General features: G+C 61.9%; 1 protein-coding gene across 11 annotated transcripts; it reads right to left on the bottom strand.

The window, feature by feature from the left end:
• Positions 1-2312: 2312 nt before the first annotated feature.
• On the bottom strand, positions 2313-26631 carry SH2B2 (SH2B adaptor protein 2). Of its 11 annotated transcripts, none has more exons than XM_047838665.1 (11): positions 26494-26586; positions 15973-16112; positions 15787-15876; positions 13273-14033; positions 10161-10262; positions 8348-8439; positions 6962-7053; positions 6715-6879; positions 6017-6225; positions 3348-3519; positions 2313-2835 (listed from the first exon to the last, which is right to left on the bottom strand). In XM_047838665.1, exons 3-11 carry the CDS (start codon positions 15848-15850, stop codon positions 2492-2494), a joined length of 2001 nt encoding a protein of 666 aa, XP_047694621.1. In that variant the 5' UTR covers positions 15851-15876; positions 15973-16112; positions 26494-26586; the 3' UTR covers positions 2313-2491. The 11 variants fall into 11 exon arrangements, with proteins under 11 accessions (XP_047694621.1, XP_047694619.1, XP_047694620.1 ...); XM_047838663.1 differs by lacking the exon at positions 26494-26586 and adding an exon at positions 24665-24930; XM_047838664.1 differs by lacking the exon at positions 26494-26586 and adding an exon at positions 16714-19819.
• Between the last annotated feature and the right edge of the window lie 162 nt (positions 26632-26793).

Here is a 26793-nt window from a genome sequence, read left to right as displayed (position 1 = left end):
CCCCGCCCCTCCCCCTCCCATCAGTCTATGGATGATCTTCCCTTGCTCTCCTCCTCCTCCTCTTTGCCCTGACACAGCTCACCGCCCCTCCCCAGACCTCCGCGCCCTCCCGGGCCCCCTGCCCTCATTTCTGCCCCTTCCAATCCCTCCTCCCTCTGCCCCTGACCTTCCAGCCCCAGGATGATCTGTCTAAAATGCAGAACTGACCATCTCTGCTCCCATTTCAAGCTGGCTCTGGTTCCCCAGTGCCTTCAGTTCTGGCCTGGCATTCAAGACCCTCTCACCTGGCTGTTCTGCCCCCCTCCCTGCCCCTCACACCCGGGGCCCCCAGCCCCACCGGTGCCCCAACAGGCAGCCTGGGCACATCCGCCATGTGGTTGCCGTGCATGGGACAGCCCCCTGTCACTGCTCGTCACACTACGACGGGCCTGCCTGGCTGCCCGCCCTGCTACCCTGTGGGCCCCATCTGGCACAGAGTGGGCACCTGAAATGTCCCCCACCCCGCCACAAGAAATGTTGCTGCCAGTGGACAATGGCGGTGGTTTCCTCAAGGCCCCAGAGTCTGGGCTTTCTGGAAGCACCATTTTGAGTAGCAGGCCTGAGGGTATCGCCCTGGGGGCCACACTGCGGAGAGTCCCCTTTCTACTTGACCTCCTGCTGCTGGCCCTTCCTGCCTCTTGGAGAATCCAGGGTGGTCCCCATTCTCTGCTATTCTCCCCCAAATTCATTTTACCCTGGGAACACCTCAGGAGCAGCACCTGACTTGTCAGTGGGAGGTGGGCGCAGACCCTTCTGCACTTCCTCATGTGCCCCCAGTTCAGCAAAGGTGACGGGCTTCATTCCTTTTGCCCTACTTCCACATCCAGATTCCTGCTTGGGGGCACTCCAGGGTGGCCCCCTGTGCCAGGAGGGGAGGGTGGGGAGGGCCTGAAGGCCCACACACTTTGGGCTCACGTCTTAACCCCGCCCTGAGGCCACTCTGAACACTTCCAAGGGCAGTCCCCTCAGGGAACAAGGACGGAGCCCCAGGCTTGGGGTGCTGTCTGGGGCTCAGCATCTTGCTGGAGGGAGGAATGTTCTGGGACTCCAGATGACTGAGAGGCAGAAGGCAGCCAAACAGAGCTCTCACCAGCCCCTGGGCCTCTGCCCAGCTTGAGCCTCACCCCAGATCTCCTCTACTCCAGGCAGGGTGGGACAGACCCCAAACCACCAGGGCCTGGCGGCAAGAGCGCAAAGGGCCCCTGGCCAAATGGATGGAGACGTGGGAGGCCGAGGAACAGGCTGCTCTCCAGAGCATTGGCCTTGTACTCCTCCTTCTGCGAGACGGCAGCAGGAGCACGGCTGTCACTTCCAGGTCATTTTGTGAATCAGGATTGGGTAGCTGCAGCAGCAAAGCCCCGGGAGCCCCATGCGGGTGCCAGTGCCCCCCATGTGCGGAAGGGCATGTGGGTGCTGCACCTGCAGACCCAGGAGGATCACTGGTCTGGGGGGGGGGTGTCCCAAAAGGCACATCACTGCAGGCTGTGCAAGGACACAGCTGGGCAGGGGAACCTTGAGTCTGTGGCCCCAGGTGTTTGGATTGAGGGAGGGGCGTGTGCTTTGGCTCAGCAGGAAGGAGATCCTCCCCAGACGGAGTATTGCCAGAGGGCTGGGGTGCTGTGACCTTGAGCAGGCTGTGGTTGGGGACACAGGAGCCACAGCTGGACCTCTGCCTGCAGGGAAGCATGGGCTGGGGCTGGGGGCGGGAGGGCCTTCAGTCCTCTTCCCAGTTTGAACTTAGGTCAGAGATGGAGACTCAGCCTCCCAGTGCGCTAACGTGGAGGAAACCTGCTCCGTCACTCCCAAGAACACTCTTATTCTCTCTTAGCCAGGGACTACTCCTTATCTTGGCATTCAAGGCCCCCACCATCTTCCCCGAGTCCCTGCATCAAAGGACCCCTCCTTTCTCCTTTTTCCCCAACCACCACCCTTCATTCTTCCCCCCAAGGGTCTGCTCAGGTCACAGCTCACCCAAAATTCCAATAAAGCCCCCTCCCCGATCCCTTTCCCCCCGGGGCCGTCTCCCTGAGCCCTGCTGTGGGGCCTAGTGCTTTAGCACGGTGTCTCCTTCGGGTCGTCTCCTCGCCGGACTGGGAGCTGGATCCCCTAAGGCAGAGCCGGATCCAGCTGGATCCAGCCACTGTGGGCCTGGATAGGGAAGGGCGGGTGTAGGAGATGGGGATGCCCGGTGTGGTACCCGCCCTCCTTCCCCGCAGTCCCAGAGGAGCGGTGTCCGAGGCCAGGGCAGGAGAAAGGACGACAGGAGAGCCGTGTGCAGTCCCTAAAACAGGCTCTTTAATAACATTTATGTCTTCACTGAAGAGCTTCGCTTTTCCCACCCAGCGCCGGGCTGGGGCCGGCCGGGTCCGCTGGACGGAGGGATGGACGGGTACGGGGGCGGCCGCACGGCGCGTCCGGGGGGGCCCCAGGGCCTTGGCGCCGCCGTGCCGGGCTAGTAGAAGGAGTACTGGTTCTCGACGGCGCGCGTGCGGCCCCGCGCTCCCTCGCCGGGCGCGGCCTCCGGGGGCTCGTCCGCGCCGCCCCCCGCCGCCTCCAGGAGGCGCTCGGCGCTGTTGCTGCGGCTGCGCGCGCTCAGCGGGCCCTCGGCGGGGCGCGGGGCGGCCGGCGCCGACGCGGCCGAGGACGACGAGGCGGACGAGGACGAGGCGCCGCCCGCCTCCGAGGGCGAGGCGGGCGGGCAGGCGGCGGCGGCCAGGCTGGAGAAGTAGTGCTGGCCGGCCGGCTCGCTCCAGCAGGCGGGGGGCGCGGGCGCGGCGCTGGGCGAGGGCCCCGGGGCTGCGGCGGGAGAGCGCGGGCGCGTCAGGGCCCGGCCGGGCACCCTTGGCCGCCCCCAGCCCTCCGCAGCCCCGGCGTTGTCACGCGGGGACGCGGAGTGCCGGGTAGCCTGGGATCACACCCGGGGCCGGGACTCGCATTCAGGTCTCCCGGCTCCGGTCCCCCATCCCTGCGTACCTAACGTCCCAGGTACACACAAACCTGCGCGTGCTGGCCACCCTCACCACCCCCCTCGACACTTCCTTCAGCAGCTCGGCGCCGAGCCCCACCTGTGCAGGCGTCTAGGGACCCCCGCAGCGCCGCCTCTGGGCGACCTCCTTCCGCCTGCCCGGAATCACTCCGAACCTGGCCCCGGGCTGCCAGTCTCCTCCCAACCCCGATGGCCCAGAGTGCTTACAACCGCCCAAGACCTGGCGCTCCTCCAACCGGACTGGCAGTGCCGCGCCCACCTGTGGGTGACTCCCTCTGCCCACCACCCACCTGTCTACACAGGCCCACTGGGGGAGCCTTACCGGGTGGGGGGCCCTGGGCCCGCACGTAGCTGCGTAGGGTGATATCTGCAGAGCCCCCTGACTCCAGTGGGATCGGGTGGGTGTGGAAGTGGCGCAGCATGTCAAGCACAGACTGGAACCACAGGTGCTGCACGTGGCACTGCCCGTGGCTGTTCAAGGACAGGCGCAGGTGCTGTGGACACAGGTGGGTATAGTCAGTGGTGGGGTCCTGGACTAGCCAGCGGCTTTGCAAGCGCCTCTGGGGGGCACTGGGAACACGAGGTCTCAAAGAGGCCACATGGGGCTGTGTCAGAGCGGGGACACTGTACACGTGAGCCCCCTCTTAGGGGGTTACCCCTGTAGTAAGGATGGGGAAGGAGGGCAACAGAGCCAGGCTGGGACTGAAGGGAGCCATGCATTCGTCCCTGTGCTAGACGCACCCACGTCATGCCCTTCACACCCCATCTCTCGTCTCCATTAGCCCTCGAGGGTCGAGATACAGCCCCCATGTTAGGGATGGGGAAACTGAGGCACTGGGAGGGACTCGCCCACAGTCACAGGGCACCCAGCTGGGAAGAGAACTCATTTGTGTGATTCTCCCACCCCAGCAGGGAGCGGTCGGCTGTTATTCCTGTAGAGTCCAAGCCCAGAGGGTAGAAACAACCCTGAGTCCAGCTGGGGAGGAGCGACCACATCTTGCTTCCCAATGGTGCTGTCCCAGGAGCCCCTGAAACACGAGGGATAGCGCTGGTTCCTCCTGGGTCTCCAGAGGAGCCCACATGTGACAGGTGCCTCAGGGAGAGGAGACACAGGCCTGTGGTCTCTAGTGGTGAGCCACAGGTCTCTGGCCTCAGCCTTATTTTGCTCAATGTGTGTACTACAGGAGGAAGGGTGGTTGTCTGGGGGGTGGCGGGAGGGTGTAGCAAGAGAGCCAGCGACAGGAGGGTTTCAGGGTACGCCCAGGAGAGCAAACAGGCCTGGCCCCCTACAAAAAGGACAGAGAAGCCCCGTGAGGAAGTTCTGCCACTCAGCAGGGCCAGAAGTTGCCAGAACAGTGTGAGCGAACCCAGGGAGCATCAATGGCAGCCTAGGGCAGGGGCTCAGCCGGAGAGGAAAAGCACAGTGGGTCGTACTATAGCCTCAAGTCTGGGCAGGGCCTTTGGGGGTAGAGGCCCAGGCAGAGCGTCTCAGTTTTCGGGACATATTACCCGAAGGTGGAGAGAGCTGCCTAGGAAGACAGGGGTCTTTCTTCCTAGGAGGTGTGCAAGCAGCAGGCTGGGGGTCCTGCTCTATCCCACGACTAACACGTCAAATGCTGGACAGTCACCCTGCTCTGATGGGGCAGCAGATGGGGTGAGTTCAAGGCTGGGTCACGCTCTCGGAAGGAGAGGAGCCTCCCACTCTGCTTCACCACCTCCCAACTCCCTCCCCCCACTGATGTCCCACAGGGGGCCGGACACGGTCCTAGCCTCTGGCTTGGGTAGGAGTCAGACCCAGGCCCTCCAGGGAGTCTGTGTGGGGCAGTGCTGGCCCGGAAGGTAAACTTCAGGCTGCCAGGGACGGGCGTTAAGTGCCTGGTTGCCAGAGGAACTGGGAAGGGCAGCTGCTTTCCAAGGAGGTGTCCCCCGGGGAGGCACCGTCTCTTTCATGGCGGGGCCGGCGCTGCCGAGGAGAGATGCCCAGGGAGCCGGGGGAGGGCCTGTGGCAGGCCAACCAGGGGTTGGGGCACTGACCACCAATGCAGGCCTGGAGCAGGAGTCCTGGGGTGCCCCCTCCTCCAGCAGGGACTGACGGGAACCGTGTCCTGGGAGGAGCCGGGGCCAGGTCTGTTTCCTTATCGGAAACTTGGGATGGTTGGGGGGAGTGGGATGGGGTTCCTGCCCATTCTGGTCACATTGCAGCCACAAACCACCCCTCCCCGCCCCAACGTTCTGTCATATTTTCCTTTGCACTTTAGGTCATTATTAGCACACAGTACCCTTCCTCAGGAGCCCCCCCATCTGGATGCACGGCCACTCCCTTGCTGTGCCTTGTTTGGACCTCCCTTCTGCTCGCCTTCCCCTCGAGGATTCTCCATTCACTGCATGCCTCGGGTCACTGACCCCTTATTCTGGCTGGTGGGGTCAGGAGCACCCCGCGGCCCTAAGACCCTGCATGGCAGCCCTCTGGCCCAGTCCTCCTCCTCCTCCTTTGCTGCCTGGCTCTTCAGGGCCCCACCTGCATGCGGTTCTGTGACCCTGGGCCTGCCCCCGGTCTGGCTCAGAGCCGGGGCCCGGGAGGGCTTGGGGAACTGACCTGAGCAGGGAAGAAGAGAGCCATGTGGGGGTGGGTGGGGCAGGAGGGCCTTGGTTGACCTCTGCTCTGCACCAATGTGGTGGAGACCCTCAGAAGTCTCAGTGGTAAGCGACCCACAAGATACAGGGTCAAATTTAAACTCTCAGAAGGGCCCGGCCTCCTGTGGGCTCAGCCAAAACGTGGGTGGCTTCCCCATGTGGACAATGAAGAAGCCACATCTGGGGCTGACTGCAGCCCTCAGAGGGGTGGGGGGGAAAAAGGTGGGGTGAGGGCCATGCCTGTGTGCAGTCACGCCCCGCCTGTACCGCGGAGCCTGCTCCTGGCACCTCCTTAGCACCCCTCCCTTCCAGCCGGCCACTCGGCCTCTGTGCGCCACCTCCCCTGCCCTGACTTGCCTTGGCCTTGCCCTGGAAGTTGAAGGTCAGCACGTACTCCCCAGGCCGAGTCTCGCTCTGGCGGATCACGAAGAGGCCGTGGCTCCGGGGTCCTCCCGCTAGCACCAGCTGAGCCGCCCTGACCCGTGACAACGTGCCGTGGAACCAGGGGTAGTCGGAGAGTTCCAGCTCAGTCTCGGCCTCAGGCTCTGCCTCCGCTCCCTCCTCCCCTGGGAGAGGACGACAGTGTGAGGGGCATGGGGGAGTGGACGGGAGGCGGTGGCGGGGGGTAAGTAAATGGAGAGGTGATGCGACAGCTTGTTGGGTATTTGCACATAAAGTGCTGTTTGAATGATCTTAGAACAGGGCAGGGCACCAACCCAACCCACTAGTTCGGCATATGAGGTAAACTGAGGCACAGGGCGACCAATGATCCTGGAGTCACTCTGTAAGTCGGCAACAAACCTGGGAACGAGTCAAGTCTCCTCGTCCCCCACTCCTGGTTCCAACCCTTTACAAGCATGTTCCACGGAACCCAGGGCTCGTGGGAGGGGTCAAGTAGGACTTGCCTACTGAGTTGTTGAGCACTGGACCCGGTGGCGCGAAATGTCATGACTTCTGAGGCTCAGGAATGGCCTTAGAGGGAGTCCAGGGCCTCTGCGGCCTGGGGTGGGGGTCCAGGAAGGAGGGCCGGGGACAGAACCCCACACCCACTGCACCTGTGTTACTGCTGTCCCTGCCTCTGCCACCCGGGGATTCCAGGGTCTCCAGGAAGGTCTCCAGCGGGACGTGGACCAGGGACTCCCCAACGCCATCTCGAGCTCGGCTGTGTGGAGCTGTCACCACGGCTGCCGTTGTCTCTGGGGGCCGGGGCAGGTCCCCTGCTGGAGAGAAGTGGCCGTCTGGGAACACCCACCCCCTCCGGCCCTGCCCTCCGCTACCCCCGCCAGCTCGGCCCCCACCTACCGTCAGTCAGAAGCTCACAGCTGCAGGAGGCTACTCGGCTGGCCAGACAGCCTCCCCGGGCACAGGACAGCTCGGCGTCTTCCTCGCTGTCCCTGTGAAGGCAGGAAAGCACAACCGTGTCCTGCCACGGGACTCGGACCCCAGCCACCAGCTGCTCAGGGAGCCATGCCCTGGCTGACAACGGCAGCCCTCTCCTGCTGGCCTGGGTCCCTCTGCCTCCACGTCCCTCTGTCACACCATCAGCTCACTGTCTGGCCACCATGTACATGACTAGGCCATATGGACGGCTCGCCAAGTGGGTGCAGTCTTCCTCCTGGGACCCCAGGGGGTGTCCCTCAGACGATGGCAGGGCACGGTGGTAGGCGGGGCCCCGGGCGGCTCCCTTCCCTGCCCCGGCCTTTGTCTCCCTGTCCGTGACATGAGGCATCTGGGACCCTGCCAGCTCGAAAATGCTGCAAAGTGAGGGTCACCTTCACAGGGGCTGGGGGAAGAGTTTGCAGACCAGATGGCTGGGATGGTGGCAAGGGAGGGATTACAGCCACTTTGGGGATCGGGGGGCCTGGGAGGCACTCAGGCCTTTAATTGTGCTTCTTCAAATGAAGCTGTTAATTAGAAAGCAGCAGCCCCTCCCCCCGGGCCTGGCTCACCCCATTAGCCAGACAAGCTGCTGCCAAGTGCTCCGGGGTTGGCCAGCCTGCCCCTCCTACTCCTGGCCTCAGAGTCTCTCCTGGATCATGCAGCCAGCCTCCCTGCTGCTCCTCCCCACACAGCTGACCGTAGCTGCCCTCTGCCTATGACTAGCCATGGCTCCCCGCTGCCCCCAACTTCCCAGGCTCTCATCAAAGTCGCCCTCATCAACTCTACTTCCAGCAACCCGGAGGCCTCGACATTCCCCGCAAGTCCCAGGCGCTCACACACCTCACACCTTTGGCCGAGCAGTCCCCTCTGCCTGGCTCAGGCCTGCTCTTCCTTTACGTTTCAGAAGAGGTGAGTCCTCCTACCAGCACGCCTTCTCTGAGCCCCAGGGCTGGGTTCGGGGCCTTGCCTCTGTTCCCCCACCCCTGGCCCTTTGGGCTCTCCCCATCACTGCCCATCTCCTCGTGGTCTCAGACTACCCTGGAGTGGGGACAAGCATCAGTCTAACCTTCTCCCAGGTCCCAAGGCCCTGGCCCTGTGCAGTAGGCTTCAAAGAGCCTGTTGGGGGTGGGGAATGACGTGAGCCTGGCCGGCAGCACCGACATGGACAGGACTGCCATGAGCAGAGCCCAGCTTCCAAGCTCAGCCCCTGCCCTCGCTGGAAACCTCGTCCCCTAGGGGGGACCAAGGGTACTACCCAGCCAGGCCCCCACCCCATCTACCCATCTGAGGGCCACCTGGGGCACTCACCCGGGGTCCACACAGCCCTGGATGTCAGCCACCCACGAGTGCTTCTGCAGTGAGTCGATGGTCTCCAGGATATATTCGGCTCCATTCTCTACCTGGGGAGGGGGTAGCCAGGGGTCCCGGTCTGTTAGTGCCCTCAGCCAAGGGCTCCAGACTCCGGGACAAATGGCTCATCTCGCCCCTCCATCACGGGGGCTCACTGGTGCGGGCAGCAGGGAAAACAGCGGGGTCACCATCGGGTAGCACCCCAAGCCCAGGTCAGGGTCCTGGGGTGGAGACTTGGCCACACTTTCGGCAGCCCCTCCCTCCAGAGCCTGCCAGTGGAGATCACCCGGGGTGATGTCCGGCCCTGCTGACCACAGTTCCTTGGGCCCTGGGGACGCAGCCTCTGAGGAAGCCATGCTGGCCAAGGAAGGGACGTACCCTGGCATCCCAGAGATGGAGTAAAAGAGTGTCACAGCCCTTAAGTGAATGAAGGGCCAGCTGGCCTAGCACATCAAGTCGAGGGGCTCCTACACCTTAGCGCCTGGAGGGGCGGAGAGGAGGAGGAAGCCCCTGCTGTGGTCCAAAGTGCAATTCTGCACATCCGTCACCTGAGGACCTCTTCCCAGCAGCCCTGTGAGGGGGGTGGTATGTTTTCCCCATTTGATGGCGAAGACTGAGGGTCAGAGAGGTCAGCTGACTTGTTCACACCAGCACTCAGTGGCAGCGCTGGGACCTGACCCCAGATTTCCGTGATGCCAAGGCCCCGAGCTCTCAGCCTGCGGTGTGTGCGTCTCGGTTAAAAAGCGGTTGCAGACTCCCGGCATCTTAGAGCTGGTGGTGGTGGTGGGGTTTAAGTCCTGTCTCGACAGATGGGGAAACTGAGGCCCAGAGCGGAGCTGGCAGGTGAGCCCCTCTGCCTCGGGGCTCCCAGGCACAGTCAGAAGCACGGTGGCCAGCCAGCTGTCAGGAGTGAGGCTCTGGGCCTGTCTCGCCCAGCAGACAAGAATGCCAGGCAGGGAGGGACTACCTTCTCAGCCCCTGGCCTGGGGTGACTCAGGGTAGGGGCTTGGCAAACATTTGCTAAACGAATAAGAGAGTTTGTGACTAAACAAACAGGGCCAAGTAAAACATAAACCCGACGAGGAGCCTAGAGAGGGGGGTGGGAGCTTCATGTAGCTTTGGGTGGGTGGAACCGGGCCTCCTTGGGGACTTGGCCTCACAAACACCCTCCAGTGCTTCGAGGAGGCACAGGGCCACAGCGCTGGCAGCCTGGAGCTGTGTCCTCAGCAACCCCAGCGGGCCACCCTGGTACCGTGGAGCCTGGGAAAAAGGACGAGCTGCCCCCAGACCCACTGGGGTGCCCCTCCCGCCCACCCTCAATGCCTTTGTGCCCTCCGTGGGGCCAGGCAGGTTCCCACACTCCAGTGCCCTGCGACAGGGGCATTTGCATAACTGCTGCAGACTACGGGGTGGGGACATGCTGGCTCCAGTTGGGGAAGGGAGGCGAGGAAGTGAAACTCAGAGGAGCTTCAAGGGGTCAGGAGGAAATGGGAATGGGGCGGGGGGGGGGGGGGCAGATGGTGGGTGACACCCAGAGCCCACGGTGCTAGAGCCCAAGCCTGGGTTCGAGTCCTAGCTGTGTGCTAGACATCGGGGTAGGGTCCTGGGCCTCCCCACCAGGGCTGCCTCTCCGTGCCCTGCTGCTGGCTCTTTACCCTCACCACCCGCAGTCCCCCCACCCCCACCCCGGCAGCGGCCTCAGGCTGTGCTGCCCTCAGCAGAGGTGGCCTGGGGCAGCCAGAGGATCTGTGAGGTTGGGGGTGGGGCTCACCTTGAGCACAAACGTGTTGTCCTTCTCTGGCATCTCCAGGGGCATGGTCGTGCGGACCTCAATGATGGCCGAGAGAGGGATGCTGACCTTGGGCCTGGAGGCCTGGGAGACCAGGGGAAGGGGCGGTGAGAGAGTCACCCGGGGCCTTCTGACACCCTCACTGCCCTCCCACCTCTCGGAGGTCAGAGCAGCCCTGGGCACAGAGGTGCTCTGAACTCCATTTTCCACCGATGGCTACATTGAGGGGGTTTCTGGGAAACAAGGGACCTCCCCCCATAGTTACAGGGCAAGTCACAGACAGCTGGAGCTCCCACCTCTGAGCCCTGAGGGGAAAATCACCCAGGCTGCCCTTCTGCAGCCCTTCTACCCACCACATCTGTGGTTCTCACATTTTTGACCTTGACCCATAGTAAGAAATAGATTTGACATCGTGACCCGGCACATACATGCTGAGGTAAAAATATCTCTGAAACGAACGTTTGACAGACAATATTCCCCCTGACTGTGTGTGATGGAGGGAGGGATCTTCTGGTCTGTCTTAGTTCATTTAGGGAAAAAATGCTCGTCTCCCCCTTTAGACTAGACTTTCCAGGGCCTGGCTCTGGAGTCCCTGACTTAGAACAGGGCTCCCGGAGCTGGGCAGGGCCGTGTCCCCGGGGGGGAGGAAAAGGGACCAGTGTGGGGTTTAACCAAGGTGAGCCATCAGGTCTCCGGGGGAGGGCCACCCTGTGCCTGGCCCCGCCCCACTCTGCTCCAAAGCTCCTGGCCATGGCCCTCACGTCCCCCCGGGCTGGCTTGAGACTGGGCTTCCCGGCAGGGCTTGGGCTCCAGAATAGGGACTTTCTCAGGAGGAAAGGGAAGGGCCACACGCTGGGTGGGCAGGCTGATGGGAATTCCTGGTAGCACTGGCTGCCATCCAGCGGGTGCAGGCTGGCGGGACTTGGAGCAGGGACCGAGGGCCTCGGCTGACCAGGGCAGGCCATCGTGCCAGCCAGTGGAGCAGGGGCGTGTGGTCCTGCAGGGCAGGCCTGGCCTGGGGGCTTCAGCTGGATTCCCCTGCCTGGCATCTGAACTGCGTCTGTCCTGGCCCAGCGGCCTTTGACCCCGCTCCAGCCACACCTCCCCATTCCTCTTCCCTGGCCAGAGCTGTCAGGCTGTGTCGCACCTCCAGCCTTTGCTCACTCAGCTCGTGTGCCTCCGGAGAGGCCCGTCCCGGGGGCTCTGCTCCTGGTGGACACTTCTGCAGCCCGAGCTTCCCCTCCTTAGGGCCCCCAGAGTATCCGATGCTTGCCCCACTGAAGTTGACCGTCTAGTCCTGCATATACAGGTTTCCTGATGGCTCCCCAACAGCACGGGCCAGGCCCACTGCTCCCTGGGCCCCCAGGGCTGGCCTGGCAAAGGGCTATGGTGGGGGGGACCTGAGGTCTAGGAGGCTTCCTGCAGGATGAGGGAGCAGGAGGCCAGAGACTTGACTCACGGGGCTGTGAGAGGGAAGTCTGAGGATCCCAGGAAAAAGTCCCTGAGCCTGCGGACTCCGTGCTCCTGTGCTCCAAGGGTGCAGCTAGGCCTCCAGGAGCAGGAGGCCCAGGGGTGGGTGAACAGGACTAAAAGGCATTGGGAAGGGGTGTCAGCAGGGATGCCCTGTGGGGCTCACACACCCTGGGAGCCAACACATTTGGGGGACCTGACCTGAGCCCTGACCATAGTATTATCTACCTTCTATGGGGTTCACTTCTGAATTCACAAACCCTTCGTTGGAAAAAGGAGGGTCTGAGGCCAGATCAGGGGCTAGGAACCCACCCGTCTGCCTTCCTCAGAGCTGGGAAAGTGACCCTTCAGGAGCTCTGCCCTCTGTCAGTGGTGAATGGTGGGCTCCAGAGAGACTAACAGAGAGGCCCCATCTCCTGTACGTCCTCCCCCCAAGGGCTGCAGACACTGCTATTTATGGCCAGGCAGCTGTGACTGCCACTCAGGCCCAGAGGCTTTGGAGCCCTGGGCCTCTGCCCCTGCCCTTTGGGCAACTCTGGGCAAGCCCCACCCCCCTCTCCCACTTGCTAGGCCTCGGTCTGTCTGACAAGCGGTGGAGCTGGGCATAGTGGTCAGTGATTTCTCTCAGGGGCCGAACGGTGGGGGCCTGGCAGGGGAAAACACCCTCGGGAAGTCGGGGTCCTTGGACTCAAGGAGAAAGCTCTTCAGGGAGCAAGCGTGTCCCTGGAAAGTCACCTCTCCAGAGTCCACGCAGCTCGTGGGCACCGAGCCTTGGGGAGCCCACGCCCTGTACCTCCAGTGGAGAGAGGCCAGGAGGCAGTGGGGAGAGACAGACCGGGAGATGGAGAAGGCGAGAGGCTCAGGGTGACTAAAGGTGCCTGGGAGTAGAGTAGGCCTGGGGTGGGGGCTGAGGGCCTGGGTGGTTCCTGGGGATGCTGCCAGCTGCTGCACCAGCACGACCTCCCACCTTTCCGAATCTCCTAGCACACACGCGGCTCCCACCTCCACGCTCCCTCATTCTAGGGACCACCAGGGTGGTGGGTATAATTAGCCCGGCTCTGCCACCCACCAGCAGTGCGCCTTTGGGCAGGCCACACCTCCTCTCTGAGCATTCCTTTGTTCTCTGTTCTGTGACCTGGGGACCACGATGCCCACCCTGCAGGGGTCTTGGCGGGGGATGAGACTGCGCACCAGGCTTAGGCCTGGGCGGGCCGCGTGCCCTTGGAAAGTGGGCCGCTGTTACTACAATGCTTCCCACTTTCCAAATAGGGCAGGTGTGCCCCCTGGAGGAGGCCTATAGCTGCCCCCGGGGCTCCCATGGAGAGCCCCCAAGTTGGGGAGGGGCCGGGTGCACTCAGGTGAGCAGCAATGCTGGTGACAGCCAGAAGCTCAGCTTTCAAAGCCTGAAAAGGGTCAGAAAAGGGCCGGCCAGCAGGGGCTGGGCGGCACTGGGGACCGACACATTTCAGGCACCCTCTCTGTGCCACTGTCACCCTGTCTGGGAGGCTCCAGCCACCCAGGAGCCCCAGATGAAGGATGGAGGAGGGCAGGCAGCCAGGCAGTGGGGCCCGGAAGCCAGCCCCTGGCACCCGCAGCCGCCCCCCTGGTCGGGGCTGGCGCTCACCTTGGGCGGCACGAAGAACTCCAGGCGGAAGCGCTCGCCGGCCACGGCCCTGCGCAGGAGCAGGCGGCACTTCTGCCACTGGGCCGTGCCGCCCGGGCCCGCGGCCGCGTCGTCGGCCACCATGAAGCGCAGCGCGCCCTCGCGCTGGATGTCCACCAGCTCCACCTTGGCCGCCAGCGTCCGCGACAGCCTCAGGCGCCGTGTCCACTTGTCTCGCGGCTCGGCTGGGGGCTCGGCGGCGCGCGGGGCGGCGCTAGCGTCGGGCTCCGGGGAGGCGCGCCGGTGCCACATGTCGCGCACGCCGTCCACGACGCACAGGCTCATGTTGCGCAGCGAGAAGCCCTTGCGGACGCGGGCCTTGGCGGCCGCCTGGGTCGACACGTCCTCGGAGCTCCGCGAGTGGCCATACGCCGCCGCCTTGAGCGCCGCGGGCCCCGCCGGCTCGGGCTCCATGGCCTCGGGGTGCTCGGCCACCCCCCGAGGCGCCGGCCCGGCCACCAGCACGCGGCGCACCTCTTCGCCGAAGACGTCCAGAAAGTTGGCGGCGAAGTGGCGCGAGAAGGAGGCGCCGGCGTCGGGCGTGTCGTAGGCCGGGTTGTCCCGCAGGAAGCGGCAGAACTTGTGCGCGAAGTCCACGGCGGCCGCCTGCGCGTGCAGCTCACAGAACTGCCGCCAGTCGGGGACTGGGGCGGGGGTGGCGGCGGCGGCGGGGCCGGAGGCGGCACCATTCATGGCTCCCGTCCCATCGCAGCCCCCTGCGGCTGTGGGCGACAAGAGTGCGGAGTGACCCTGTGACCACAGCGCCCACTACTCGGCCCCTCTCCCCCCACCCCCCCAGGGCTCCCTGGGGCTGTGTGTGTGTTGAGGTGGGGGCGGGGGGGGGGGGGGGCTACGTCCTGTGGCCATTCGGAGCAGAGAGAGAGAGAGAGGCGTCTGCAGGAGGCAGCCCCCTCCCCCCAGTCATACCCTTCAAAGAGCATTCTCAAGGTCATTTCTGGGGCTGGTGAAAGAGGCTGGGGTGCCAGGTGCCTTGATTTGGGGTCCCTATGAGCTTCCTGTTGTCTAGCATCCCAAGCTAACCTCTATCTGAGGGCCTCCAAAGGCAGTGGGGCAGGAAGAAGTCAAGTGCAATACGCTCGGCTCTGCCTTTGAAATATGCCAAGAACCCAACCTTTCCTCCACTCCTCGTCATCCAGGCTGCCGCCCAGGGGCCCACGGGACCCTTTCTCTGGCCTCCAGTACTTGAGCAGCCTCTTCACCGGTCCCCCGGAACCTGACCTCACCCCCGAATCATCTGTTCTCCACCCAGACACCCAGTCATCACTCCTAAAACAAGACAGATCAGGTCCCTCCTTTGCTCCAAATCCTGCATTGGCTCCCATTCCACTCAAGAGAAAAAGTAGAAGTCCTACTCATAACCACCTAGGCCTCACATGATCTGCCTCCACTTACCTCACTGAGCTTATCTCCTGCCACTCTGCTCTGGCTGCTGTTGGGTCCAGCCCCAGGGCCTTTGCACTTGCAATCCTCTCTTGCACTTGCCTGGAATATTCTTTTCCCCCACACTCCCTCACCTCCTTCAGGTTTCTGCTCATATACCATCTTGTCCAACAGCCTTCCCCAACCCCCCACTCCACGGAGAGGAAGGAAGATTCCTGCTCCACTCAGTGCGGGTGTCTCCACACCCTTTGGCTGCTTACTACTCTCCACGATGCTTACCCTCTCTGATGTATCATTGATTCCACTGCTTGGTTGTGTTGTCCTTTCCCCAACTGCCCGCCACGGCCTTCCCCTGAGAACGCAGTATTTTAAGTGGCTGTGTCCCCAGTGCCGGGCACATGGAGGCGCAGTAAACACTGAATGAATGGCGGTGGATCAGTCGGAGGAGCCCACGGCTCTTGATCTCGGGGTCGTGAGTTCGAGCCCCACATTGGGCTCTGCGCTGGCAACACAGAGCCCGCTTTGGATGCTCTGTTCTTGTCTCTCTCTCTCCCTCCCTCTCTCTCTCAAAATAAAGAAGCTTCAAAAGAAAAGTAGGAGCCAACTTTTCATACTGGCACCGAAGGCACTGCCCTCTCAGGTCTCTCTCCACCCCCGGAGCCTGCACTCTCTATTGTGTTCCCACCTTCTAGAATCCTGTTCCCTCCAGAGCTCCCATCCAAACCTGGTTTTCCTAAAGAGGCCCCAACACAGGGATCCCAGCTGTCTCGTCAGCCAGCTTTCTCCTGCTCCCAGGCCCATCCAGCCTTCATCACTCTGAGTCGCCACCCTACTGGTGTGGCCAGTCACTTGGGCGGCCTTGCTTCCTTGTCCCCCAAGGCGGCCATCACCCATGGGGGCACAGAGCAAGCTCATCGTGTGTACGTACGTAGTCCACCCCTGACCCCAGGCCAGGGTGAAAATTACCAGTGGAGAATAAGTGGGGTAATGTGGTCCTGCCCTGCCTTGGGGAGCCCCTGTCTGAGGGGGCCAGCCTGGTGTTAGGGGAACTGAGACGGAGGGTCAAGCCCTCACCTGTCTTCCCAGGATCCCACGTTACCCAGCATGGCGTTTCCCTCACAGCTCCTGGGAGCATCATCTCATCTCTCCTCTGGGATCCAAACTCTGTAATTAAACGCCTGGTAAAAATAGCTGCCCCACTTCTGTGAGATCATCTGCGGGGCCTCCGGGCCATAGGGCACTGTGGGAATTCCCTCTCACCTTGGGGCAACCTCGGCCATCGATCTGCAGTCAATAACCACAGGGCAGCCCCAGGGAGGAAACGGGCCACTTGATGAGGCACTTAGCACAGAGGACAGTTTTCCAAACCAGCGGTCTGCTCAGCGACTCCTGCCCCCGCACTGCGGAAGAGGGTAGCGAGGAGTTAGGAGGGTTTCCCGGAGGAGGTGGGGTCTGCGATGGCCTTTATGGCAGTGAAGAGGGAGGAGAACAAAGAGTGACCTCACTGCAGGCAAGAACAATAACTCGGAGGCTGACTTTCAGGACATAGGGGAAGGGGCTGGGGGAGAACGGGGGCTGAGGCACCCATAATTAATCCAGGGGCACTTCCTCCAGGAAGCCTTCCCTGACCTCCCCCACCCATGTGGCATGAGGATCTCCTCCAAGCTCCCACAGTCCCCTCCGGTATGCCCCTCGGGAAAGGTGCCAATGACAGGGTGCTCCAGGTGTCTGTTTCCACGTCTGCCCCCCCGCCCCCCCCCCCCCCCATCCAGCATAGACACTCCTTGGGGGCAGGAGACAGGCCTGAGTCATAATGCCAGGAATGAGGGCGGAGGTGGGAACACACCTGCCACTACCAGCAAGGCCTCCAGGGAAGGTGGAGAGACAAGGCCTTGGCCTGACCTGCCGAGGGGGTACGTTTTTGGGGGTGGGAGTGGGGAGAAAGCCCGGCAGCTAAGCCGGTGAGGCTCTGTTCCTGTTGTTCCAAGCCCATCCACTTACCCCGTGCGGTCGTGCTCCCCACAGGTGGGAGTGCTCCCTACTTCTCCCCCTGCACCATCAGGGCGGTCAGAGTGGATGACATAGCAGCCTGGGAAGGGCTAGCACCGAATCCAGCACCGAATGTGAACACCCGTTTGCCCCACAGGGGAACGGGGCGCAGGGAGGAAATCAGTCCCGGTGCGCCTCTTTGCACATCAATCCCTGGTCCTCCCTGTTCTTCCTGCTGCTTGAAGGGGACACAGTGGAGGCATGGGGCCCTGAGGGGAGGCTCTCACAGCGTGGGTCCCAGCTAGCCCTCACTGGAGATAGGGGTGGACCTCAAGAGAAGAATCTGGCAAGGGTATGGTGGCTGTGGCCACGTCCCAGGCAGAGACTGGACTGCCTTGATCTTCCCTACCCACCCCTGCTCGCTGGCCAGGAGCCTATGGGCCTCAGTGTCCCCCGGGTCTAGCCAGGTCTACATAGAAAGGACAGGGGTTGGGCATGGAGAGGTAAGTGACAAACAGCAGGGCCAGCAGGGAGCCCCCACACTAGCTACAGACAGGGAGACAGAGGCCCAGACGTGGCTGTCTGCAAAGAGAAGGCTGCAAGCCATACAGAAGAGGCCTCAGCCTTGGCAGGAGCAGTGAGGTACTGTCCCCAACCGAACTGCCCTCGGAGCCAAAACGGGGGATGAGACCAAGTGCAGGGATCTTGGCCGACCTAGGCTCAAAGCCTGACCCCACTGCTCTCTGGGTGAGTGACGATGACCACAACTCCCACCTCTGAGCCTGTTTTTTCACTTTAAAATGGGGGTAAGGGGTGTTCCCTTCCTGGAAGGACAGCACAGGAGGCGGACTCTGCAATGTTATAATCCATGGGCGGCCACGGGCAGAGCCGGGGTCCTCCCTAACTTCGGGTGCAGTCAGGAGGCCTTTCCAGCCCTCTCCAGGGACCAGCCAGTGTCACCCGATGAATGAGATGGGGCCCTCTCCCATTCTGCAGGTGACCAGACCCCAACGTGGGAAAAGCTGAGCCCAGCGATCCTGGAAGCAGGGTGGATGAACTCACCCTGGCCCCCACTGTCTGGCTCGCCTGGAAGGTTTATGGATGAATCCAGATGGCCCTGGGCTCTCCCTCCTCCAGTGGCCCCCTGGTCCCGGCCTGTGCCAGTCTCCTGCCTGAACAGCTGTCCTCACTCTACTGACTACTCAAATTCTACTTGGCGTTTAGACTGTGTAAAACCTCTTCTTCCAGGAAGCCTTCTCCCTACACTGGCCCTCCCTCCCCGAGCTCCCATAGTCCCTGTGGTCCTTGGCCCTCTTGTTTCCATGGGCAGAGTCCCAGTTCCTCCTGTGGCCCCATACAGCCAGAAGAGACCTGCTGAGTCGGTGCGGGAGGGCACTGGAGGACTGGGCTCTGTCTCAGGCCAGGCTCTGTGTCTCCTCAGGCTTCCCCACCAGGAAAATGGGCTGCTGGAGCGGTGGCCTCTAAGGCCTGGGACTGTTACGGCCCTTGGACACTGAAGACTGGGGCCTCACTGTCACCCCCCTGGGACCAGGGACGGGCAGGGGTTGCTTCTTCTCTGAGGACTGGGGCTGGAGACAAAGGGTACCCACCCAGGTAGACCACCCTCCCCTGATCCATCACCCGGGGGGTTTCCGAGGCTCAACCAGCCTGTCTGGCTCCTGGTTTTCATTCTCATTTCACCAGGGCCAGAGCGGGAAGGGAGGGGGCTTCAAGGGAGGAAGCCTAATCAAGTCCCTGCCTGTCACTTTTCCAAGCCACGGACTCTCCTAACCCTGCGGCCAGGAACCCAGATGGGAGACCCTACCCCCACCCGGTTAGCCGCCTGGGAGAGGGGGCGGCTGGCCTTCCGGTAGTAAAAATAGCACTCACAATTGGAATAGAAAAAAGGCCAGTCATCAGCCCCTGCCACACGCAGTTCCGGACCCCACGGCCAGGTCATGCCTTAAAATATTGATGAGGCAGCCTGGCCACCCCCGCTAATGGGCTGACGACCAATCGATCCAACTCGAGGAGGACCTCTGCCCCGCTGGAACAGGAGGCACCGGCCTGGCCCACGACCTGCAGGGGCCTCACGACCTTGTTTGTGGGAGCCCCAGCTGGGGGTTTTACCATCAGGGAAGGCAGTCTGCCCCTAGGGAAGGGAAGGAAGCTCTGCAGCGCAAACTAGCCACCCGGTACCCTGCAAAGGTGTCCTGGGGGGCAAGCTCCTTCATCGCCAAGGTCCTCGACCCTTCGCCTGCACCCTCGCTCAGCTCCGTGCTTGGAGAGCACCCAGATGGCCAAGCGCCAGAAGGGGTGGTGAGGGTCAGAACTAAGGGCGCTCTGTTTTGCACCGGGTGAGCAGTGCTCCCCTCCCCCCCACCATGAGCCACTCAAGCTGGGGAAGCTTGTGGTCTCTACCAGGGGCCCCCCCAGCACCAGAAGAGGAGACAAGGCCTCACGTGGCCTCAACCATGCCCACTGTTGTCTTCTCCTCCGGGCTTCCTGACCCGGCTACCCCGACCCCACACGTTCCTTCTGTCCTCCATCCTGCTCTCCTTCCAGCTGACCTCCTGGCCTCTGTGGGACAGTCCCCTCCAGCCCCTCCTCTGCACCCCTCCCTTCACAGGATGCAGACAACCTCTGGGCTGTTCCTTCAGGCAGTGGTCCCGTCTGCCTGAGTCTGTCCTGCGGACGGAGGCTCAGAGTACACAGGGCACATTCTCTGCGTCACTGCTGGGGCCTCGGGCCTTGGCTCTAGAGTCTAGTCCCCGCCCCACCCACCCCCAGAGCGCGTCCTCATCTTCTTGGGGCAGGCTCTGAACCAGGGCCTCCTTGGGAGGAGGCGGCTGGAATTCCCCGCCCTCCCCACACAGAATATCCGTGCTCACCCCACGACCCTGGAGGGGCAGAAATGGGTGTGATTTCTGGTCTTAACAACCTCGAACCTGCTGGGACTTTGCTGAAGAGTGGGTGTGGGAGGAGGGCGCTCTGGCTAGTGACAGGGACAGGTGCAGGTTAAGAGCCCTTGGGATTCTGGCCCTGTATGGGTGGCGGGGGGGGGGGGGGAGGGGGTTCCCTTAGGTGGCCCTGGCTTTTCTTAAAAAAAATTTTTTTTTAATGTTTATTTTTGAGAGAGACAGAGACAGAGAGTGCGAGCAGGGGAGATGCAGAGAGAGAGGGAGACATAGAATCTGAAGCAGGCTCCAAGCTCCGAGCTGTCAGCACAGAGCCTGACGTGGGGCTCGAACCCACAAACTATGAGATCATGACCTGAGCCCAAGTTGGACACTTAACTGCTCAGGCACTCGGGTCCTGGCTTTTCTGAGCAGCAGTTTCTACAGCCGTGAAGGGACCAACAACCATGCTGCTCTCCCACACGGGCTGCTTCCTGGCCCAAGGCCCATGCTGAGGAGCAGCGCTGGGAGGCAGCTCTGTGCCCAGGGTTTCCCCACGCCTATCATACACTCCTGGCCTTTCTCACTGTGGGGTGGTGAAAACCCTTCTGCTGAGCCCCCGGGCTTCCGCTGATGCCCCCAACCCTGGACGAACTCTGGGACCCATAGAACCCCAGTCTTTGGGGCTTCCATAGCTGCCCCCCTCACAGAGGCCCCACTGCTTGGGCATCCACATCTGATCATCTGACACGCGGGACAGTGGAGAAAAAAGCCTGAGATCGGGAGCCAGTGCGTCTGGGTTTGAATCCCAGCTCCACAGCTTCCTAGGGCCTCAGTTTCCTCATCTGTTAAAGGGCTCAGAGGGCCATCACAGGATTAAATAACTGGGGGGGGGGGGGGGTGGGGGAGGGTGGGCACCTGGCTGGCTCAGTCAGTGGAACATGCAACTCTTGACCTTGGGATTGTGAGTTTGAGCCCCACACCTGGTGCAAAGATTACTTGAAAATAAATTTTAAAGGGGCGCCTGGGTGGCTCAGTCGGTTGAGTGTCTGACTCTTGGTTTCGGCTCAGGTCATGATCTCACATTTCGTGGGATCAAGGCCCGTGTGGGGCTCCGCACTGACAATGTGGAGCTTGTTTGGGATTCTCCCTTTCTCTCTGCTCCTCCCCTCCCTGTCTCTCCCGCATACACTCTCCCTCCCTCCCTCCCTCAGTAAATAAAACTTAAAAAAAACATCTTAAAAAAAAAAAGTAAATGGTTTAAAGATCAAAAGTCCTCTGCTTCTACTTACTAAATGTTCTGTATCCATTCCCTCTATTCCTCTCACTGCTCTGAGCAGATGGCTAGAGGCCTCCTCCCTGGCCTCCCTCTTTCCCACTGACCCCTCCAACCCCCAACAAATCCAGGCTCTACAGTGTGGCCAAGGTCTTTTCCTAGAACCCACATCCAACTGGGCTATGCCCCTGTTTCAAACCCTTCTTCTTCTTCTTCTTCTTTTTGAAAAATGTTTATTCATTTTTGGGGTGCCTGGGTGGCTCAGTCGGCGAAGCGTCCGACTTCGGCTCAGGTCGTGATCTCGTGGTTTATGGGATCGAGCCCCACGTGGGGCCCTGTGCTGACAGCTCAGAGCCTGGAACCTCTTTGGATTCTGTGTCTGTTTCTCTCTGCCCCTCTTCCACTCGCACTCTGTCTCTCAAAAATAAATAAACATTTAAAAAAATGTTAAAAAAAACGTAGGCCTCAAACTCACAAACCGTGAAGTCATGACCTGAGCTCAAGTCAGATTGTCAGCCTTCAATCAACTGAGCCACCCAAGATGCCCCTCAAACCCTTCTCCCCTCACACCTTCCCGGCCAGGAGGACAGGATTTGCCCATTGCACAGATGAAGAAATTAAGTGCTGCAAGGGAGGTGACTAGCCTATCGTTCACTGGATGTGTGCTGGCTTCCCACTATATGTCAGCAGCCATGCTGGTGGGTCTGGGGTCACAGAATGGGCAAGAAGGGAGTGTCCAGCAGAGTTCACACCTGTCTGCGGCATGTGCTACTCACAACAGGGCCCTGTCCCTGGGAAGCTCTCCTTTGAGGGCATTCGTGGTGGGCGTGGGGGACCTAGGCCCCGCCTCCCGAGAGCAGATGCCCACCGTGAGAAGCGGCACTCTGACAGAGTGGAGGGCAGGGGAGTCCAGAGCTGGGCCTTGCAGGAAACAGAAGTCAGAAGAGCAGGCAGCAGGGCCCAGGACAATAAGCTAGGCTAGGGCCTGGGGGGCTTAGAGGGAAGCCCATCTTTCTTCAGGAGCACCTGGTGCTGGACAGTTCCTGGACAGGCTCTGTAGGTGGAATGCAGGCTGGGATGGCTCCAGCTGTACTAGTACAGAGCAGGGGCACCCCCTCTCCAGCCTTGGCCTAAGCCTCAAAGGTCTCTCCCTCTCTCTCAGTGCCATGGATCTCACCTAGGTCCGGATTCATACCCTTCCCAGACCTCCCTGGCCTGGCCCCTGAAACCTGCGAGACCCTCTCAACCCCCACCACCCAGCCCACCTGTCTGCCTTCTGGCTTTTTCATGACACACATACCAGTGACTCCTGAGACCTTCAGTACCTCCCCTCAGTTCTGAGATACTCTGGGTACCGCAGATGCTTATACGGCTTCCTTGGGTCTTTCTCCAAGCACCTGAACTCCCAGCCTGGCTGATCACCAGGCGCCTCAAACTCACCACCTCCAAGTTCTATTACATCTTCGTCCTCCAACCCCTGCTTGTTCTCTGCTCGGAGTCTCAGCATCCAGCCAGGCATTGTCCCGCCTGCTCCCACTCCTCTGCCCCAGTAGCTGCCAGGCCACTGAGCCCATGGAGGCCCCCTTTGTCCTGTCCCCGCCTCCACCCTCCCTCTCCTGCCCCTCTACAATAGCACCAGACCATGAACCCCCAGCAGATGTTATACACAACCCCCCCCAGGTGGGCCCTATACATAGAGGGTCCGAAGTATCTGGAGAATGGAGCCCAAATCCTGCATCACCCAGAGGAGTCAAAAGATACTATACTCCTACACACTGATGCTCTGCCCAAAGAGGTGCTGGCTGTAACCCCCTCTAGACAAGGAGGCACACTCCCTTGGGATAGAGTGCAGACATAAAAACAGACCTAGCCAGGTGAGAAGGGAAGAGAAACTTCCCCAAGGCTCCAAGGCTGACCCTGCCCTTGGAGCCACGTGAACAAATGAGGAGCAGGAAGTGAGGTGGGCTCCAAGACTGGACCAAGAACCCCATGTGGACAGCAGCCGGGAGGCTCAAGACACCTACGCCCCATTTCCCTACAACGCAGGATAGGTAGTGCAAGAGGTAACAACCAGGCTTTTGTCAGACACGAGTGGTTTGGAGGCCTGGCTTGTTGGTTGAGTGACTCTGGCCGAGTCATTTCACTTCCCTTAAACTGTTTCTCTCTCTGTAAAATGGTGGTAATAATAGTAACACACCCACAGGGTTATTGTAAAGACTACATGAGAAACAGCAGGACGCCCTCAGCTTGGCACATCGACTCAAAACCAAATGCGCAGCCTTGGTGGAATACCACCCTTAGGTATGTGTGTATGGATTCTCCTTGGAGACCCACTAAGTAGGTAGGAAGGGTTTAGAAAATTTAGACACAATTTTCACCGTAGGTAAGAGGAAAAGCATGCATAGATGAACCCTCAATTACTTCGAACCATTCCATTAACCTGCTTCGGAATCTCTTGCCCACCATCATTCATTCATGCCCTCTAGGGGGAGAGAGGAGTAAAAGGGAACAGTTTGTGGGAAACTCTGCCTTCCAGACCCCCATGAACACCCTGACTCATGCCAGCCTCCCAGCACTGCCCCTACTGCCAGACCTCTCCCAAAGTTCCTAGAGCTAGAAGGTTCTAATCAGTCCCCTGACCAATGACCTCCTGGATGGAGCAGGGAGGTTAGGAGGGAAGAGATCTGTTTAAAGTGGGGGCAGAGTCGGGGAGGTTTCAGATCATGTCTCCGGTAGAGACAGCTTAGGGGAACCTCCCCTCCCTCCTGCTGCTGCCCTCACTCACCCCACGACCGGTGGCCTGTGTTGAAGCGGACAACTCTTACTGGTCCCCCAGCTAGGAGATAGGCGGCACAGTCTCCATTTTACAAGGTAGATAATGGAGGCTCAAAGTGCAGAAGTAGGGGTCAACCCAGGTTTGACTCCCACCCCTGAGGTTCTCCCCTGCACCAAGTCGGTGTGAACACAGATTCTGGCTTATCCATGTTCAGTTACTCCTGAGGCTGGCAGCCGGACCGGCCTTGCGCGGTTCCTAAGGGACCCCCGTCACTGTAGCCTTCTCCCTCTGAGGACCTCACTTCGTGGGCTGATGGGGGCCGGGCCGGGTCCCAGCCTCTGCCTGGCCTTGGCGCGGTTCCCGGGCCCCGCGCGGCCAGTAGGTTCATCAATGGTTGAGGCCGAAGGGCCTGAATGGAGGGCATGAACCCGCCCCTTCTTAAAGGAGCCGGCCTCTCGGGCACCCTCCACGGTCCTCCCCACTATCGAGGGCGGTCGGAGAGCTCCCGGGGTGGGCGGGCCGAACTGGGGACCGTGAGAAAGATGGCCTGGGCCGAATGGAGGGCGTGCCGGCCCGGTGACTGTGGACTGGATAGGGTCCTCTCGGGGCTCGTACCCTCCTTCCAGGTGGGCCCGCCCCCCGCCCTCGCAGCCAAGGGAAGAGTCTCGGTCTCCCTTGCGACGCTCCCGGGCCAGAGACCCCTCCTCCAGGGGGCCCGCTGAGCTCGCCCCACCACTCGGCCTGGGCCCTAGGAGGGGGCGGGGGCGCAGCTGCTCCGGAGGCGGCTCGGCCCCTCCCGCCCAGCCCGGGAGGGGGTCGGCTAGTGGGTCCCCGCTGGGGACGCATCTCCTCCGTCGCGCTCCCTCCCACCCGCGCACACAAAGACGACACGCGCGGACCAGGGCGCGTGCGGCCGCGCTTCCCCGGGCAGCCGTGCGCACACACACGCACGCCCTCAGGGACGGACCGGGTCTGGGGAGATGGACGAGGGAACTGAGGACGAGCAGGCCGTACCTACAGGCGCGCAGCTGCGACCGGGCGGGCCGGGGCGCCGGCGGAGCGCTGCCCCGACCGCGGCCCGGCTCTCGGGGCCCGGCGGCTCATGGCCCGCGGCGGGTTCGGGCTCTCTCCCGGCGGGCGCCGGCGTCGGCTGCGGCTCCTCCTTCCCTCGTCCGCAACCTCGAAGGCTCGTGCGCTCCTCGCGGGCCCTGCGCGGCCCCGGCTCGGCGGTCCCGGCGGCCGAGCCCCGCGCGCTGCGAGCTCAGCCCCGCGCCGCGCGCGCCCCGCCCGCTCCCCCTCCGCCCCCCGCCCGCGCGGCGCGCGCCTCCTCGGCCCCGCCCCCGGCGCGGGCCCCGCCCCCCGCCCGCCTCGGGCCGCGTCGGCCCCGCCCCCGTCGCGCCCCCAGCTCTTAGCGGAGCCTGAACCTCGCCCGCTGCTGGTGTTAGCCTCCGTGGGGCTGCTGCGGCGGCGGCGGCGACAGAGTGCTGGGGCCCAGGGACTTAGGAACTGGCCGGCAGCCGCCTGTTTTGGGGCGAAAGTCTCCCCCTCGCGGAAGCGTGCCCCGGGAGCGCGGCGGGTGGGGTCCGGGTGGGTGGCCTGAAGTGTGGGGTGTATGGGGGCGTAGGCGCCCCTTGGAGATGGGCCTCCAGCGGGGGCCGCCGCCGTCTTGGACCCCTCCGCCTCGGGAACAATGGGAGCCTCGAGGAGGCCCAGATGTCGCAACAGGGGAAGTCGACGTCTGGTTCTCATAAATCCCCAGGGCGAGCACCACGCCCTCTCTTCTCCGCCCTCCCCTTGCCGGAAATAGCCCAAGGGCTAGAGGGCGGGAAGACCCAAGCAGGGCCCCATCTATGCACCTTCACAGTGATGGGGAGACTGAGGGCTCCCGGAGAGATCTTCAGAGGTCAAATGGGGCTGATGAGGGTGGGACACAGCCCTGGCTTTTTCACCCCTGCTGGGTTCTGCAGCCCCCAAAGCCCAAGGCAGAGATTAGGGCCAAGACCACTCTGGCTAAGAAAACAGACTCCTGCTGGTCTTTGCAGAGCAATTATGGACTGACCCCTCGCAAGCTGGGGCCTCCAAGAGGCTAGCAGGGGTCCAGGGGGAGTGGGAGGGCAGCTCAGAGATCAGACCTATTGCTTGCTCCCGGGGAGAGGAGGGTGCTGGAACTCCTTCTCCCCTCCTCTCCTGTGCCAAGCCCTCCACCCCTGCAGGGGTGGTTAGATCAGTTCTCCCTGCCCTTACTAAACCTTCCGCAGCCCCACCTCTGGCAGTTCTGTGGTCGGCCATGGTCTCCCTACTAGCCTCGAGTGCCTCCATCTGTTGTCCTTTTCCACCCATAATGACCTCTGATCTTTGTACAGAGCCCTCTAACCTTTCTCAAAGCCATTTCACATCTCTGATTTCCACGGAAGCAGGACAGGCAAGGAAAGGTTTTTATCCCAATCTTGTGGATGCGAAGGGTGGGGCCTAGAGAGGAGCATTGGGCTGGTGAAGGTGGAGACTGGCCTGGAGCCCTTACCTTCTGCCCCCCAGCCCTGGACTGCCCTCTTCAGGGGTGCTGAAGTAAGTCAGGTGTCATCCGAGGTCCTGGTACCTGGTCTCTTCCCTTCCACACCCAGACCAGCTGCCCCCTCAGCAGGACCTGGCTAACAGACACTTAATGAAAGCTTAGACGTGGACCAGCTATCGATTGGAGCTGTGCAGAAGCCTGTACTCCTGGCTGGCGACCAGGAGGTCTATGAATGAAGCCGGCACAGCTGTGGGAGTGTGTGTGGGTGGCCTGGCTATGGTCCCCCTCCACCCTTCTGGGAGATGGGAGGGCCTGGCCCCCATGGACTAACCTGGATCCTCCAAGTAGTGACCTGAGCTCTGCTGATGGGCTGTCATCGGCCAGGGAGGGTCCTGGGATTTGGAGCCCTGGGCAGGACAATTGCTCTGATCTCCAGGGAGGAGGAAGCGAGGAGGAGCCGGCTGCTTGGTGACTCTGACCCATAAGAGGAACCAGTGGGAAACAGTGGAAGGAGGGTGGAGGGTGCTGGTGATTGGCCAAGAGCAGCTTTGTCGTGGGGACAGGAATGAGAGTCAGGGAGGACAGGTTCATCATCTGGGGTCCCTGAGGGCAGGGGCCTCTGGGGCCTTGG

The sequence above is a fragment of the Prionailurus viverrinus genome, chromosome E3 (assembly GCF_022837055.1).
Source record: "Prionailurus viverrinus isolate Anna chromosome E3, UM_Priviv_1.0, whole genome shotgun sequence".
Classification (NCBI taxonomy): domain Eukaryota; kingdom Metazoa; phylum Chordata; class Mammalia; order Carnivora; family Felidae; genus Prionailurus; species Prionailurus viverrinus.
Note: the sequence above shows the minus strand (reverse complement) of the source record. Positions and strands in the feature narration are given on the sequence as shown.

Bases quoted from the DNA above. Each gene is read 5' to 3' on its own strand.
- SH2B2 (XM_047838665.1), bottom strand. From the start codon at position 15,850: ATGATGCTCCCAGGAGCTGTGAGGGAAACGCCATGCTGGGTAACGTGG. The intron at 14,034-15,786 runs GTGAGGGCTTGA...TGTCGCCCACAG, and splicing joins GTGGGATCCTGGGAAGACAG to CCGCAGGGGGCTGCGATGGG. The intron at 6,880-6,961 runs GTAGGTGGGGGC...ACTTCTCTCCAG, and splicing joins CTGTGAGCTTCTGACTGACG to CAGGGGACCTGCCCCGGCCC.